Source organism: Coffea arabica, chromosome 10e (genome assembly GCF_036785885.1).
Source record: "Coffea arabica cultivar ET-39 chromosome 10e, Coffea Arabica ET-39 HiFi, whole genome shotgun sequence".
In the NCBI taxonomy this organism is placed as follows: Eukaryota; Viridiplantae; Streptophyta; class Magnoliopsida; order Gentianales; family Rubiaceae; genus Coffea; species Coffea arabica.
Genome location: NC_092328.1, coordinates 27,579,333 through 27,596,934, shown reverse-complemented (window position 1 = coordinate 27,596,934; position 17,602 = coordinate 27,579,333). Strand labels below are relative to the sequence as shown.

General features: G+C 41.9%; 1 protein-coding gene across 1 annotated transcript; it reads left to right on the top strand.

The window, feature by feature from the left end:
- The first annotated feature begins 1,807 nt into the window (after positions 1–1,807).
- On the top strand, positions 1,808–6,051 carry LOC113704586 (uncharacterized). Its single transcript, XM_072067087.1, has 7 exons — positions 1,808–2,585; positions 2,886–3,355; positions 3,434–3,641; positions 4,215–4,530; positions 4,735–4,851; positions 4,971–5,139; positions 5,290–6,051. The coding sequence occupies exons 1-7, from the start codon at positions 1,808–1,810 to the stop codon at positions 6,049–6,051; spliced, it is 2,820 nt and encodes a 939-aa protein (XP_071923188.1).
- The last annotated feature ends 11,551 nt before the right edge of the window (positions 6,052–17,602 follow it).

Genomic DNA, 17,602 nt, shown 5'->3' with positions numbered 1-17,602 from the left:
TGCTTGAATACTTGAGAGTTTTCTTGAGTTATTCAAATTGAACTTATCAATCAAGTATACACCTTGATTGTGGCGTTCTTCTATCCAGATCGTTGGTTCACTAAATCGTTAGTTGTTGGGTTGAGATTCATCTTAGTTCATCAACTCGGGGTTTAGAGGGGTCATACGTGCTGCCTTTTCAACTTGATTGTTCGTCTAGATCCGCGCGTTCGTATCAGTTGGTATCAAGAGCTAGTCGATGACATCAAGTATATCCCATTGCGTCTTGTAAGTTTTCCTCAAAAAAAAAAAAATTTTTCATTTCTTAGAGTGTTAAATTCTGGTCGTATAGGAATTCCATAAGCGGCTAGGGTTTTGTCTTGTGTTCTTATTGTTTTATTCTTGTTTTCGTTGATTGTCTTGAATTTTCGTGTTGGTTGTTGTCCGCAATTCATCCATCGTGTGTCTTGATTTCGTGGGTCTTGTGTCTTGTATCTTGAAGTCTTGAACTCATATAGAGTCATCCAAAAAAAAAAAAAAAAAAGGGGTTACTGTTCATCGGGGACTATTCACCCGAAAACACTGTTCATCCGAAAAAGAGAGGGGAAAAACTATTTTCTGGTTGTGTCTTGATGGAACCATGGCTGACCTTGAAATTTCCTAGCTTCCTTGACATTGTGGGGATTGAATCTTGAAGTTCTTGGGCTGCAAAATTGATATCCTGAACTTCATGAAAATTGGTGTTAGGGTTTTTCTTGGAAATTACGCTAGGGTTTTGTAGTTTCTTGAATTTTCGTGGGCTGCCATCAAGTTTTTGTTGGATATTGTTGTTCAAACTCTTGAAATCTGGAAATTTTGATTGAATCTTGAAGTTCTTGGGTGGGAAAACAAGGGTCCTTGAAAATCTTGTTCTCAACCTTTCCAAATCTTGAACCTTCAAAACAAAACCAAAGTTCTTGTCTCGAACTTGCGGCTGCCCTTGCTCAAATTTGACACAAAAATCTTGTTTCTTGTGTGTAGGATCCGAATTGAAAATGAAAGAAAGATCCATCTTGCAAAAAAAAAAAAAAAAAAAAACAACGCAAGAAAGAAAAAGAAAACACAAATCGGATTTCAAGAACAAGAAAATAATTTGCTTGGGTAGCCTAGCCGAGCTTGGGTTGAAAGAACAAACCTTGTTGCCTTCAATCTTGAACTATTGGCCGCCTCTCTTTTGTCCACGAAATACCAGAAAACCAGCAGCCATTACCACCCCAAAACAACCAAGAAACCTTGCTATTAAATAGCCACAAAAGGTGGGAAGATAAGATAGGGTTTCCTACTTTGTAGCCACCTCTTGCTTTTGTTTCTTGATTGTGGTTTGTGCCAACTGCCCAGCTGATCCTTGGTGCATATTTTATAGTATTTCCAGCCAATAAAAACGTGGTTTACAAGTCCCAAGAGTCCTAATCAGTTTTGGATTCCACTTGGTAGTTAACTCCTAAAATTAGCTACTAGTCACAAACCAAACTTTCCCTTTTCTTGATTTTTTTTCTTGGGCAGACAGCTTAGGGTATTTTTCCAGAATATTATACATTTCCTTTTGTGTCTTAAAATCAGTCCAATAAACTTCCAAAAATCACAGCCTTCATCCGCCACACTTGGGTGTAATTTGATTCAAGTTTGATTGAATTTCTTCAAGAAAAGCAATCTAGTGACTTGAGAAGTGATTGGTGAGATCATTAGAGTGTTTTAATACACTTGAGTGAAACACGAGTGTGAGTGATATACTAAGGGAGTGAGTGAGGTGTTATTTCCACTAACCCTATTTTTGCAGGAATACCTCAACATGTCAGAAGGGAAGGAAACTACTCCTTTTGATATTAAACTTGTGATGGATGCTATGACTGATAAATTGCTCAAGATAATGAAACAGGAATTAGAACCATTGCATGAGAGGATGGATAGTCTCGAACACTCCCAAACCAATTCTAAGTCCCGGAGACACAAAGCGCCAACCCGTGACTATGAAAGTTCCAACTCCGAGGAGGAATATGGGTCGAGGACATGGAGGAATAAACACCGCAAAGCTGGTGTGGATCCAATCAAAGGCGTTAAAAGGCAATTGCCTACTTTCCAAGGCAAATCCGACCCCGATGTCTATTTGGAATGGGAGAAACGAGTGGAGTTGATCTTTGATTGCAATGATTACACCGAGGAGCAGCAAATGAGACTTGCAGTCATGCAATTCACCGACTACGCCATAGTGTGGTGGGATCAAATCACTACTAGTAGAAGGCGAAGTGGTGAATACCCCCCTATCACTACATGGACCGAATTGAAGGGTGTCATGAAAAAACGCTTTGTTCCTAGTCACTACCACCGTGACTTGTACCTCAAACTTCAAAATTTGACACAAGGAACCAAAAGCGTGGAGGACTACCATAAGGAGATGGAGATAACCATGTTACGGGCTGACATTGTCGAGGACCGGGAAGCTACTATGGCACGATTTTTAAGTGGATTGAGGCCTGAAATAGCGGATCAAGTGGAGATGCACCACTATGTGGACCTCCATGATATGCTAGACAAAGCTATTAAGATTGAAAGGAGGCTCAAGAGGAGGGGTCCAATTCGACAAAATTCCAACTTTCAAGCTGGAAATTGGAGAAACCAACCCTTCAAGAGGGAGGTCAGCCCCTCTAGTGCATTCCCTTTGACCAAACAAGGTGGGACAACCAAGGAATCACTAAGGCCGAATGCAACTTCCTCAAAACCACCCTCAAGGGGCGATGGTAGGCCTACTCATGAGGTAAGCAAAGTTCGAAACCGAGACACTAAGTGCTTTAAGTGTCAAGGATTTGGGCATATTGCTTCCCAATGCCCAAATCAAAGAGTTATGCTTATGCTACCAAATGGTGAAGTAGAAACGGATGAGGAGGATGAGTGTGAAGACATGCCTCCCTTGGTTGAGGAAGATGAGGAATTTGAGGAGATACCAGCTCATGGTAAAGTTGGTATGGTTGCAAGGCGAGTTCTAACTACTCAAGCTGGTAGAGATGACCTTCAACGAGAGAACATATTTTACTCAAGGTGCCATGTGATGGACAAGCTTTGTAGCTTGGTAATTGACCCAGGGAGCTGTACCCATGTTGCTAGTGCACTCATGGTGGAACGATTGAACTTGCCAACAAGTGATCACCCCCGACCTTACAAACTACAATGGTTGAATAATAGTGGTGAGGAGTACCAAGATGTATTCCCTGAGGATATACCTAATGGGTTACCACCTTTGAGGGGAATTGAACATCAAATTGATTTCATTCCTGGCTCTTCCCTTCCAAATAAGGCACCATATAGGACTAATCCGGAGGAAACTAAGGAGCAACAAAGGCAAGTAGAGGACTTGCTTAGTAAGGGCTAGATTCAAGAGAGTCTAAGTCCTTGTGCTGTACCTGTCCTACTTGTGCCAAAGAAAGATGGAGGATGGATGATGTGCACCGATTGTAGAGCCATAAATGCCATAACGGTAAAGTATCGCCATCCCATAGCTCGATTAGATGACATGCTTGATGAGTTACATGGTGCTATTATATTTACTAAGATTGACTTGAAAAGTGGTTATCACCAAATACGCATGAAAGAAGGGGTTGAGTGGAAAACAGCATTTAAAACAAAACATGGTCTGTATGAGTGGTTGGTCATGCCTTTTGGCTTAACTAATGCACCTAGTACCTTCATGGGGTTAATGAACCATGTTTTGCGTTCTTTTATTGGTCAATTTGTGGTAGTCTACTTTGATGACATTTTGATCTATAGTAAGAGTGCAGAAGAGCATGTTGTGCATGTACGAATGGTCTTAGATGCACTTCAAAAGGCAAGCCTCAATGCTAACCTTAAGAAGTGTACTTTTTCCACTAACCAACTTGTCTTCCTAGGTTATGTTGTGAGTGAACAGGGAATACGAGTTGACCAAGAAAAGGTGAAGGCCATAAATGAGTGGCCAATTCCAACCAGTGTAAGTGAGGTAAGGAGTTTTCATGGCTTGGCAAGCTTCTATAAACGCTTTGTCAACGATTTCAGCACCATTGCTGCCCCACTTACAGCCATTATCAAGAAAAATGTGCCGTTCCAATGGGAAGAAGAAGAAGCTAAGTCTTTCCAATAACTTAAACACAAGCTCACACATGCACCTGTATTAAGTTTACCTAATTTTGACAAGGCTTTTGAAGTAGAGTGTGATGCTTCTGGTGTAGGTATTGGAGCTGTGCTAATTCAAGAGGGGAAACCAGTGGCCTACTTTAGTGAGAAGTTGAATGGTGCTTCGTTGAACTACTCGACTTATGACAAGGAGTTGATGGCCTTGGTGCGAGCTCTCCAAACTTGGCAACACTACCTCGGACCTCGGGAATTCATACTCCACACTGATCATGAATCGTTCAAACACATCAAATCACAAACCAAATTGAGCAAAAGGCATGCGAGGTGGGTAGCTTTCATTGATAGTTTTGCTTTTTTCATCAAATATAAGGTTGGAAAGACTAATGTAGTGGCCGATGCACTTTCTAGAAGGTATACACTAATCACTACATTAGACACTAAGTTGCTTGGCTTTGAATTCATTAAGGATTTATACGCAGCTGACCTAGACTTTCGTGAGATTTTCACAACCTTGCCACGAGTTACTCGTGAGCATTATTCTATGTCGCAGGGGTTCTTGTACTACAAAGGTAAACTATGTATTCCATTGTGCTCCATGTGACTTTTGTTGGTTAGAGAGGCTCATGGTGGAGGCCTCATGGGACATTTTGGAGTGGCCAAGACCTTGTCAATTCTCCAAGAACATTTCTACTGGCCTCGCATGAAGAGGGATGTCGAGAGGCATACACAAAGGTGTGTAACTTGTCACCAACAAAATCAAAGGTACATCCCTATGGACTCTACACTCCTTTACCCATTCCACATGAACCTTGGGTAGATTTGTCTATGGACTTTGTACTTGGATTGCCCAGAACTAGACAAGGGCATGACTCCATTTATGTGGTAGTTGATCGTTTCTCAAAGATGGCTCACTTCGTTCCTTGCCGTAAAACTGATGATGCTAAACATGTGGCTGATTTATTCTTTAGAGACATAGTGCGTTTACATGGGGTACCTCGTACCATTGTTTCTGATAGGGATGTAAGGTTCCTTAGCTACTTTTGGAAAACTTTGTGGTGTAAACTAGGGACTAAATTGCTTTTTTCTACTTCTAGTCACCCACAAACTGATGGACAAACTGAAGTGGTTAATCGGACTTTATCTATATTGTTGCGAGCAATTATTAAAAAGAACATTACCTCTTGGGAAGATTGCTTGCCTCATGTTGAATTTGCATATAATCGCACTGTGCATACTTCTACTCAATTTTTACCTTTTGAAATTGTTTATGGATTTAACCCTCTCACACCTTTAGACTTGTCTCCTTTACCTATTTTTGAGAGAGTTAACCTAGATGGTAAGAAAAAGGCTGAGTTCATGCGGGATTTGCATACCAAAGCTAGAGCTAATATTGAGAAACGTACCCTTCAATACATTCAAAGTGCCAACAAGGGACGTCGCAAGATGGTGTTTGAACCAGGTGATTGGGTTTGGATACACATGAGAAAGGAGCGTTTTCCAAACCAAAGGCGCAACAAACTACTTCCACGGGGTGATGGCCCATTTCAAGTTGTGGAGCGCATCAATGACAATGCCTACAAACTTGACCTTCCAGGTGAGTATGGAGTACATGCTACATTCAATGTGGCTGACTTGAGTCCTTTTCATGCAGATGACGAGCTTGATTTGGGGACAAATCGCCTTCAAGAGGAGGGGATTGATGAGGGGCTCAAGTCTGGTCAAACACAAGTTGCACAAGTCATTCAAGTACCAAGTGGTCCAGTCACAAGAGCTCGTGCCAAGAAGATGCGTGAATCTTTACAAGCCCTTGTGAGTACAATCCAAGGCCGCATTGGAGATGATTTAAAGATTATTGAAGGCTTGGAGAATGAAGATTCAAAACTTTACACATTGCTCCAAGTAGAAGACCCTCCAACGCCTGTTGCTAGTTAGGCGTGCCCTCACCTAGCGGTCACGCTTAAGGAAGAGTTAAGCTAGTTCTATTATTTATCTTTTATAGTTAAATGTTAGTTAAAGTCAGTCCATTATGAACTTAGGGCTAGCCGAATCCTTTTCATTAATTGGTAGGGTTAGTTTAGTCAATTTTGGGATTAGGGTTAATGCTTGTAAAGGCTATAAATAGCCATACTTCCTCCTTGTTAAGGTGATGTGTGCACGGATGGCGAGATGGATAGCGGCTTTAACTCAAGACTCTCATAGAGACCTCGAAGGCTTGAAGGATTTTAATCGGGTTATCTACACCATGACCCAAGCCCATGAAGAGTCAAGTGGGCCTCCAAATGAGTTGGCCGAATAGGGCCTTAGGCCTTATCAGTTATTTAGCAATTGATTAGTGTTTAAGTAAAAGCATGGGCCGGCCCATCTTGTCCCAAGACCATGGGCCGACTTTTCCCTTTCCTAGTCCCTTTAGGGTTTCAGTCACTTTAGCCTATAAATAGGCTTGCTTTGTAAGGTTTGAGGGAGATGTTTTATCAATAAAGTTTTGCATATTTTCGATTCTTCTTGAGAGAGAGATTCGACCCCTTTACTTGCTTTGGCAAGGGTTTTGAGCAGTCTTGCGTTCTGTCCTAGATTGTTCTACCGACCTATTCCCCTGGAGTATTCACCTTCATCGGAGTGTCGTCTACCACCTTCAAATCAAATCGTGTTGTCCGTTTGGTTAGAGGTTCCGCACACCAAGCGTAGGACATCCTCGCTAGATCCTTGGGCAAACGTGCTACGTGTCTCGACCGTGGATCGAGGAGCGTATCAGTTACTGATGTGTGCACGGATGGCGAGATGGATAGCGGCTTTAACTCAAGACTCTCATAGAGACCTCAAAGGCTTGAAGGATTCCAAATCGGGTTTTTCAAGGTGGTATGACTCGTCCCTGGTTGTTGCTGATTTGGCACAACTTGCCTATTTGGAGGTGAAACATTGAACCAATCAGGTTGCACTTCCCTAGAAGTACGAACCAGTGATGTAAGACCAACGTTCGGATCTTTATTGACACATTTGTGGGTATCACCCGACAAAAGTGGCAGCAATGAAGTGAGACGCACTCCATACGAATCATATGAATTTGTGCAAGTTGGAGTTGGTGAAGTAAGCTCGTGGTGACCAGCTTTTGGACATGTGAAGAAGCCCGAACGTGCTCCACTTTCAGCAGGAATAAGCACGAAATCGGGTTGCAAGTTCTTAACCATAGTTGGAAAATTTCGGATAGCGTTACAACCTACAAAAACAAAATAACCTTCAACTTGAAGCAATTCGGAAATCGGGTAAAGAACTAATGGTACATTATCAACTAGATGGTAAGAAGGTGTAGAACAAGATGGAAATGAGAAAACTCCCTTTGACAGTTCAATATTCCTTCTACCAATTGATTCAACTTGAGATGCCAGTGCTAGTCCTTTACACTTCTCTTTAACACCTACATGAGAGCAACAAGAGTTAGTGCTAGTATCATGCTCAAAATAAGGCAAAGGTGAGGAATGAACCATAGGTAGAGAACAAGCAGTAGAATCTGAAATTTCCCTTTTAAGACGAGCTCGAATCAATCCTCCAATGGTGTGGACAGGTTTGAGTTGACATGGTTCCATGAATTGAGACCAAAGAGATTTAGCTCCTAGAAGACAAACTCCATGGAAACTCGCAAAGTGTCCAAGTGACGTGGGAATGGAACATGCCATGACCAACTCTACTTGACTTTGTTTAATCTGCACAAAAGAAGAGGTACTAAACAAAACACATGTTAGCTTGTTAGCAAACAAAACGTCCACACTTTCAACTTTTGCGAACATGGCCAACTCCTCCTCTTTACTCATCAATAAGGCCAAACTATTCTTGCCTTTTCCCACTCCATTTGTCTCGGACCATTGTCCATTCATTGCACTTGAGTTCGGATTATGTTCATGGCTTAGCTGCATCTCATTCATAGAGGGCTCTTCAATCGACGAGGGACTAGGATGAATATTTCCTTTGTTACCACCGGTCGACACATGATTAAGTTGCTCAAAGTGGGAATCCCATACTTGGCTAAGTCTTTCCATCATAGAATCAACCCATGCTTTAGTTTGACTTCGGAATTCATCCTTTGCTTCACGAAGCTTTGACTCAATTCGAAAATTCTCGAGCTCCTCGTCTTGATTGTCAAGACGCTTCTTAGATGAACCTTGTTTGCTTGAAGTTGACCTTGATTTAGATGCTCTACGCAAGCTGCTTTGCTCCTTCTCATACTCATCACAATCTTGTTCATACCTTTCGTATACACACAAAGCACGGTGGCGTTGCATCTCCTTCCGGAGTGAATGATACCCACATTGTGAACTGGATTGCATGGAACTAGAGTACTTGGAGGTACTTCGCTTGGGACCTCTCCTCTTGAAAGGTTCGGTCTCTACGAATTCTTGATTGTATGAGTAAGACGCAACTCTAGTGGGCATGACTATGTGACCTGCAAAACGGTTAGTAGAGCAAAGGAATTTTCCTCCCACACACAAGCTCACGCATGTACACTCTACTCTCGTGTATCACTCACAATTACTCACTCTAATGGACTTACCAAATACCTTTACCTGTTGGGTTAGGTAGTTGAGAAAGGTTGCTCGAGTCCAGTGATTGTCACCAACTTATCCCCACAAGAGTACGCAAGAATTCTTTGCTTTTTCGGTGAAGGGAAAGACGGTTTTGGAGAGCTTAAGGGTGGCGGACAGATTTGAAAAAAATATTTCCAAGAAAGGAAACTCTAAGAATTCCTAAGATGTAGGAGTGGTTTCCTTAAAAAGGATGAGAGAATGTAGTATGATATCCTAAAATGGAGGAGAAAATATAGGAGTGTCCAAGAGTTATCCAAGTATATTACTTAGTCTCCTAAACGAAGTTGGAAAACAAGTTGGAGTTGGAAACTTCCTAATTCTTCTCAAGACAGATTCGGTTCCTCCTCTCTCCTTCCCGCAAGCTTCCAGAAATTTCCCTTTCAAACCCACCCCAAGGTCGGTTCAAATCCCACTTAGCAGCCGCACACTTTACTCTCACAACACCAACCAGATTTGGAACTCTGAAATTTCCAGATTTCCTCCTCGTGAAGGCCTTCCCAAAGTCGGCTATACTCCCTATAAGACTCCCTCTTCACAGCCGCAACTTACCCAAATAATTCGGCTCTCCCTCTACTCCAAGAACAAGAAGTTCGGCTCTCTCTCCTTCAAGGCAGATTCGGTTCTTTGTGATTCCAGAAATTAGCTCTTGTGATTCCAGAAATTCGGCTCTAATGGACTCCCAAGAACATGCGAGTGATGTTACTCAAGAATCTCCCAAGAAATTCACTCCTCAACCAAGAAAGCCACGTATGGATGCAAGATCATACAAGAGACTTTTTATTCGAAGAGAGGTGCAAGTGTTTAAAGTTCAAGATGGTCAAGAACCACAAACAAAGGTTGTTCAAGTGAGCAAGGCTCAAGGTAACCAAGAATTTCAAGAAGAGGTTGGTCAAAACTTTTGAATTCTTTTCTTTGCTTGATGTAATTTTCTGGTTTGAAAACAAGAAATAACAAGACAGATTTGGCAATAAAGGGTCACGGCTTCCTTCTTGGATTTGTGTTGGCCGAATGTTTCTTTTCTTTCCCTCTTGTCTTTTGCGTTTCTGTTTGTTTATTTTTTTTTATTTTTTATTTTATTATTTTTTTTGACTTAACAAATGCAACTAAGCCTGGACGGAGAGAGGTTCACACACCAGATTTCTGGTCAGCCCTACGTCCCACAACTAATCAGCCAAGAACTCCAAGAGTTACCAAGAACTTTCAAGAACTTCAAGATTTAATTCCAAGAACTCAAGAAACCCTAGATGGTTGTAGTTTCCTTCAAGATTCTCAACTCCAACAAGTTTAATCCACAAGTCAGTTTAGAAAACTAATTAAAACAGCTTGGATGGCCCCAAACAAGGCTTGGACAAATTCAGCAATCAATGGAAACCCTAGCCGCGGAATTAGACAAACCCTAGCCGTCTTCTCTTTTTTTTTTTTTTTTTTTTTTTAGAACAAGGCAGCGGAAATAATGAAAAACTAAGACACAACTACGGATATAAAGGAAGATACCTCCACCAAAGCTCTGATACCAACTGATACGCTCCTCGATCCACGGTCGAGACACGTAGCACGTTTGCCCAAGGATCTAGCGAGGATGTCCTACGCTTGGTGTGCGGAACCTCTAACCAAACGGACAACACGATTTGATTTGAAGGTGGTAGACGACACTCCGATGAAGGTGAATACTCCAGGGGAATAGGTCGGTAGAACAATCTAGGACAGAACGCAAGACTGCTCAAAACCCTTGCCAAAGCAAGTAAAGGGGTCGAATCTCTCTCTCAAGAAGAATCGAAAATATGCAAAACTTTATTGATAAAACGTCTCCCTCAAACCTTACAAAGCAAGCCTATTTATAGGCTAAAGTGACTGAAACCCTAAAGGGACTAGGAAAGGGAAAAGTCGGCCCATGGTCTTGGGACAAGATGGGCCGGCCCATGCTTTTACTTAAACACTAATCAATTGCTAAATAACTGATAAGGCCTAAGGCCCTATTCGGCCAACTCATTTGGAGGCCCACTTGACTCTTCATGGGCTTGGGTCATGGTGTAGATAACCCGATTAAAATCCTTCAAGCCTTCGAGGTCTCTATGAGAGTCTTGAGTTAAAGCCGCTATCCATCTCGCCATCCGTGCACACATCAGTCCCCTCCTCTTAAGAAGGATTTGTCCTCAAATCCAGATGGGGATGGAAGATACTAACAAGAGTTAGTAGTATGACAACTCAAATCGATAGTGCGTTTGGAAGTCAGCCACGTTGGGAACAAATGAAAGGTCACGAGCCAAGTTAAATGTCGTTTGGTCAGCTTCATTAGGCTCTCAAACAAGGACATGCGCCAAGATAGGAAAGAGCTTGTGTAAGGCTCGCGAAACTTCCAGGTAGCAATCCAAAGCGCTCTAATCATCCTTCGGCCATGCATTGTTATAGTGTCACCATTCTCATGCACAAGATAAGGATCTTCAGAATGATGCTCATGGGAGCAAGAGAAATTCCAAATCGGGTTTTTCAAGGTGGTATGACTCGTCCCTGGTTGTTGCTGATTTGGCACAACTTGCCTATTTGGAGGTGAAACATTGAACCAATCAGGTTGCACTTCCCTAGAAGTACGAACCAGTGATGTAAGACCAACGTTCGGATCTTTATTGACACATTTGTGGGTATCACCCGACAAAAGTGGCAGCAATGAAGTGAGACGCACTCCATACGAATCATATGAATTTGTGCAAGTTGGAGTTGGTGAAGTAAGCTCGTGGTGACCAGCTCGAGGAACGTATCAGTTGGCTTCAGAGCTTTGGTGGAGGTATCTTCCGTTATATCCATAGTTGTGTCTTAGTTTCATTATTTCCGCTGCCTTGTGTTTTGGAAAAAAAAAAAAACTGTTCGTTTGCTTTGTTGCTTCGTTGTGCCGTTTTCCTTCGTTTGTTATCTAGAAATTCTGGTCGTTGTTTTATTGATTGAGTTCGTATCCATACCCGTTCGTTTGTGTCTTCAAGTCTGTCTGTTGCTGCTTTGCTAGTCAAAAAAAAAAAAGGAGACGTTTTATCAATAAAGTTTTGCATATTTTCGATTCTTCTTGAGAGAGAGATTCGACCCCTTTACTTGCTTGGCAAGGGTTATTGAGCAATCTCGCGTCCTGTCCTTGATTGTTCATCCGACCTATTCCCCTGGAGTATTCACCTTCATCGGAGTGTCGTCTACCACCTCCAATCAAATCGAGTTGTCCGTTTGAGTAAGGGTTCCGCAATCCAAGCGTTGGACATCCCCGCTAGATCCTTGGGCAAACGTGCTACGTGTCTCGACCGTGGATGGCCCAAATGAGTTGGCCGAATAGGGCCTTAGGCCTTATCAGTTATTTAGCAATTGATTAGTGTTTAAGTAAAAGCATGGGCCGGCCCATCTTGACTCTTCATGGGCTTGGGTCATGGTGTAGATAACCCGATTAAAATCCTTCAAGCCTTCGAGGTCTCTATGAGAGTCTTGAGTTAAAGCCGCTATCCATCTCGCCATCCGTGCACACATCATAAGGGGATTCAGAAATTACATAATATTTGTGAGTGTATTCACTTTTCTCTTCCAAGAGAGCTTTGCTTGAATACTTGAGAGTTTTCTTGAGTTATTCAAATTGAACTTATCAATCAAGTATACACCTTGATTGTGGCGTTCTTCTATCCAGATCGTTGGTTCACTAAATCGTTAGTTGTTGGGTTGAGATTCATCTTAGTTCATCAACTCGGGGTTTAGAGGGGTCATACGTGCTGCCTTTTCAACTTGATTGTTCGTCTAGATCCGCGCGTTCGTATCAGTTGGTATCAAGAGCTAGTCGACGACATCAAGTATATCCCATTGCGTCTTGTAAGTTTTCCTCAAAAAAAAAAAAATTTTCGTTTCTTATAGTGTTAAATTCTGGTCGTATAGGAATTCCATAAGCGGCTAGGGTTTTGTATTGTGTTCTTGTTGTTTTATCCTTGTTTTCGTTGATTGTCTTGAATTTTCGTGTTGGTTGTTGTCCGCAATTCATCCATCGTGTGTCTTGATTTCGTGGGTCTTGTGTCTTGTATCTTGAAGTCTTGAACTCATATAGAGTCATCCAAAAAAAAAAAAGGGTTACTGTTCATCGGGCGCTATTCACCCGAAAACACTGTTTATCCGAAAAAGAGAGGGGAAAAACTATTTTCTGGTTGTGTCTTGATGGAACCATGGCTGACCTTGAAATTTCCTAGCTTCCTTGATATTGTGGGGATTGAATGTTGAAGTTCTTGGGCTGCAAAATTGATATCTTGAACTTCTTGAAAATTGGTGTTAGGGTTTTTCTTGGAAATTACGCTAGGGTTTTGTAGTTTCTTGAATTTTCGTGGGCTGCCATCAAGTTTTTGTTGGATATTGTTGTTCAAACTCTTGAAATCTGGAAATTTTGATTGAATCTTGAAGTTCTTGGGTGGGAAAACAAGGGTCCTTGAAAATCTTGTTCTCAACCTTTCCAAATCTTGAACCTTCAAAACAAAACCAAAGTTCTTGTCTCGAACTTGCGGCTGCCCTTGCTCAAATTTGACACAAAAATCTTGTTTCTTGTGTGTAGGATCCGAATTGAAAAAGAAAGAAAGATCCATCTTGCAAAAAAAAAAAAAAAACAACGAAAAGAAAGAAAAAGAAAACACAAATCGGATTTCAAGAACAAGAAAATAATTTGCTTGGGTAGCCTAGCCGAGCTTGGCTTGAAAGAACAAACCTTGCTGCCTTCAATCTTGAACTATTGGCCGCCTCTCTTTTGTCCACGAAATACCAGAAAACCAGCAGCCATTAACAGCCCAAAACAACCAAGAAACCTTGCTATTAAATAGCCACAAAAGGTGGGAAGATAAGATAGGGTTTCCTACTTTGTAGCCACCTCTTGCTTTTGTTTCTTGATTGTGGTTTGTGCCAACTGCCCAGCCGATCCTTGGTGCATATTTTATAGTATTTCCAGCCAATAAAAACGTGGTTTACAAGTCCCAAGAGTCCTAATCAGTTTTGGATTCCACTTGGTAGTTAACTCCTAAAATTAGCTACTAGTCACAAACCAAACTTTCCCTTTTCTTGATTTTTTTTTCTTGGGCGGACAGCTTAGGGTATTTTTCAAGCATATTATACATTTCCTTTTGTGTCTTAAAATCAGTCCAATAAACTTCCAAAAATCATAGCCTTCATCCGCCACACTTGGGTGTAATTTGATTCAAGTTTGATTGAATTTCTTCAAGAAAATTCTGATTTCTTCAAGAAAAGCAATCTAGTGACTTGAAAAGTGATTGGTGAGATCATTAGAGTGTTTTAATACACTTGAGTGAAACACGAGTGTGAGTGATTTACTAAGGGAGTGAGTGAGGTGTTATTTCCACTAACCCTATTTTTGCAGGAATACCTCAACATGTCCGAAGGGAAGGAAACTACTCCTTTTGATATTAAACTTGTGATGGATGCTATGACTGATAAATTGCTCAAGATAATGAAACAGGAATTAGAACCATTGCATGAGAGGATGGATAGTCTCGAACACTCCCAAACCAATTCTAAGTCCCGGAGACACAAAGCGCCAACCCGTGACTATGAAAGTTCCAACACCGAGGAGGAATATGGGTCGAGGACATGGAGGAATAAACACCGCAAAGCTGGTGTGGATCCAATCAAAGGCGTTAAAATGCAATTGCCTACTTTCCAAGGCAAATCCGACCCCGATGTCTATTTGGAATGGGAGAAACGAGTGGAGTTGATCTTTGATTGCAATGATTACACCGAGGAGCAGCAAATGAGACTTGCAGTCATGCAATTCACCGACTACGCCATAGTGTGGTGGGATCAAATCACTACTAGTAGAAGGCGAAGTGGTGAATACCCCCTATCACTACATGGACCGAATTGAAGGGTGTCATGAAAAAACGCTTTGTTCCTAGTCACTACCACCGTGACTTGTGCCTCAAACTTCAAAATTTGACACAAGGAACCAAAAGCGTGGAGGACTACCATAAGGAGATGAAGATAGCCATGTTACGGGCTGACATTGTCGAGGACCGGGAAGCTACTATGGCACGATTTTTAAGTGGATTGAGGCCTGAAATAGCGGATCAAGTGGAGATGCACCACTATGTGGACCTCCATGATATGCTAGACAAAGCTATTAAGATTGAAAGGAGGCTCAAGAGGAGGGGTCCAATTCGACAAAATTCCAACTTTTAAGCTGGAAATTGGAGAAACCAACCCTTCAAGAGGGAGGTCAGCCCCTCTAGTGCATTCCCTTTGACCAAACAAGGTGGGACAACCAAGGAATCACTAAGGCCGAATGCAACTTCCTCAAAACCACCCTCAAGGGGCGATGGTAGGCCTACTCATGAGGTAAGCAAAGTTCGAAACCGAGACACTAAGTGCTTTAAGTGTCAAGGATTTGGGCATATTGCTTCCCAATGCCCAAATCAAAGAGTTATGCTTATGCTACCAAATGGGGAAGCAGAAACGGATGAGGAGGATGAGTGTGAGGACATGCCTCCCTTGGTTGAGGAAGATGAGGAATGTGAGGAGATACCAGCTCATGGTAAAGTTGGTATGGTTGCAAGGCGAGCTCTAACTAGTCAAGCTGGTAGAGATGACCTTCAACGAGAGAACATATTTTACTCAAGGTGCCATGTGATGGACAAGCTTTGTAGCTTGGTAATTGACCCAGGGAGCTGTACCAATGTTGCTAGTGCACTCATGGTGGAACGATTGAACTTGCCAACAAGTGATCACCCCCGACCTTACAAACTACAATGGTTGAATAATAGTGGTGAGGAGTACCAAGATGTATTCCCTGAGGATATACCTAATGGGTTACCACCTTTGAGGGGAATTGAACATCAAATTGATTTCATTCCTGGCTCTTCCCTTCCAAATAAGGCATCATATAGGACTAATCCGGAGGAAACTAAGGAGCAACAAAGGCAAGTAGAGGACTTGCTTAGTAAGGGCTGGATTCAAGAGAGTCTAAGTCCTTGTGCTGTACCTGTCCTACTTGTGCCAAAGAAAGATGGAGGATGGAGGATGTGCACCGATTGTAGAGCCATAAATGCCATAACGGTAAAGTATCGCCATCCCATAGCTCGATTAGATGACATGCTTGATGAGTTACATGGTGCTATTATATTTACTAAGATTGACTTGAAAAGTGGTTATCACCAAATACGCATGAAAGAAGGGGTTGAGTGGAAAACAGCATTTAAAACAAAACATGGTCTGTATGAGTGGTTGGTCATGCCTTTTGGCTTAACTAATGCACCTAGTACCTTCATGGGGTTAATGAACCATGTTTTGCGTTCTTTTATTGGTCAATTTGTGGTAGTCTACTTTGATGACATTTTGATCTATAGTAAGAGTGCAGAAGAGCATGTTGTGCATGTACGAATGGTCTTAGATGCACTTCGAAAGGCAAGCCTCAATGCTAACCTTAAGAAGTGTACTTTTTGCACTAACCAACTTGTCTTCCTAGGTTATGTTGTGAGTGAACAGGGAATACGAGTTGACCAAGAAAAGGTGAAGGCCATAAATGAGTGGCCAATTCCAACCAGTGTAAGTGAGGTAAGGAGTTTTCATGGCTTGGCAAGCTTCTATAGACGCTTTGTCAAGGATTTCAGCACCATTGCTGCCCCACTTACAGCCATTATCAAGAAAAATGTGCCGTTCCAATGGGAAGAAGAACAAGCTAAGTCTTTCCAATTACTTAAACACAAGCTCACACATGCACCTGTATTAAGTTTACCTAATTTTGACAAGGCTTTTGAAGTAGAGTGTGATGCTTCTGGTGTAGGTATTGGAGCTGTGCTAATTCAAGAGGGGAAACCAGTGGCCTACTTTAGTGAGAAGTTGAATGGTGCTTCGTTGAACTACTCAACTTATGACAAGGAGTTGATGGCCTTGGTGCGAGCTCTCCAAACTTGGCAACACTACCTCAGACCTCGGGAATTCATACTCCACACTGATCATGAATCGCTCAAACACATCAAATCACAAACCAAATTGAGCAAAAGGCATGCGAGGTGGGTAGCTTTCATTGATAGTTTTGCTTTTGTCATCAAATATAAGGTTGGAAAGACTAATGTAGTGGCCGATGCACTTTCTAGAAGGTATACACTAATCACTACATTAGACACTAAGTTGATTGGCTTTGAATTCATTAAGGATTTATACGCAGCTGACCTAGACTTTGGTGAGATTTTCACAACCTTGCCACGAGTTACTCGTGAGCATTATTCTATGTCGCAGGGGTTCTTGTACTACAAAGGTAAACTATGTATTCCAATGTGCTCCATACGACTTTTGTTGGTTAGAGAGGCTCATGGTGGAGGCCTCATGGGACATTTTGGAGTGGCCAAGACCTTGTCAATTCTCCAAGAACATTTCTACTGGCCTCGCATGAAGAGGGATGTCGAGAGGCATACACAAAGGTGTGTAACTTGTCACCAAGCAAAATCAAAGGTACATCTTTATGGACTCTACACTCCTTTACCCATTCCACATGAACCTTGGGTAGATTTGTCTATGGACTTTGTACTTGGATTGCCCAGAACTAGACAAGGGCATGACTCCATTTATGTGGTAGTTGATCGTTTCTCAAAGATGGCTCACTTCGTTCCTTGCCATAAAACTGATGATGCTAAACATGTGGCTGATTTATTCTTTAGAGACATAGTGCGTTTACATGGGGTACCTCGTACCATTGTTTCTGATAGGGATGTAAGGTTCCTTAGCTACTTTTGGAAAACTTTGTGGTGTAAACTAGGGACTAAATTGCTTTTTTCTACTTCTAGTCACCCACAAACTGATGGACAAACTGAAGTGGTTAATCGGACTTTATCTACATTGTTGCGAGCAATTATTAAAAAGAACATTACCTCATGGGAAGATTGCTTGCCTCGTGTTGAATT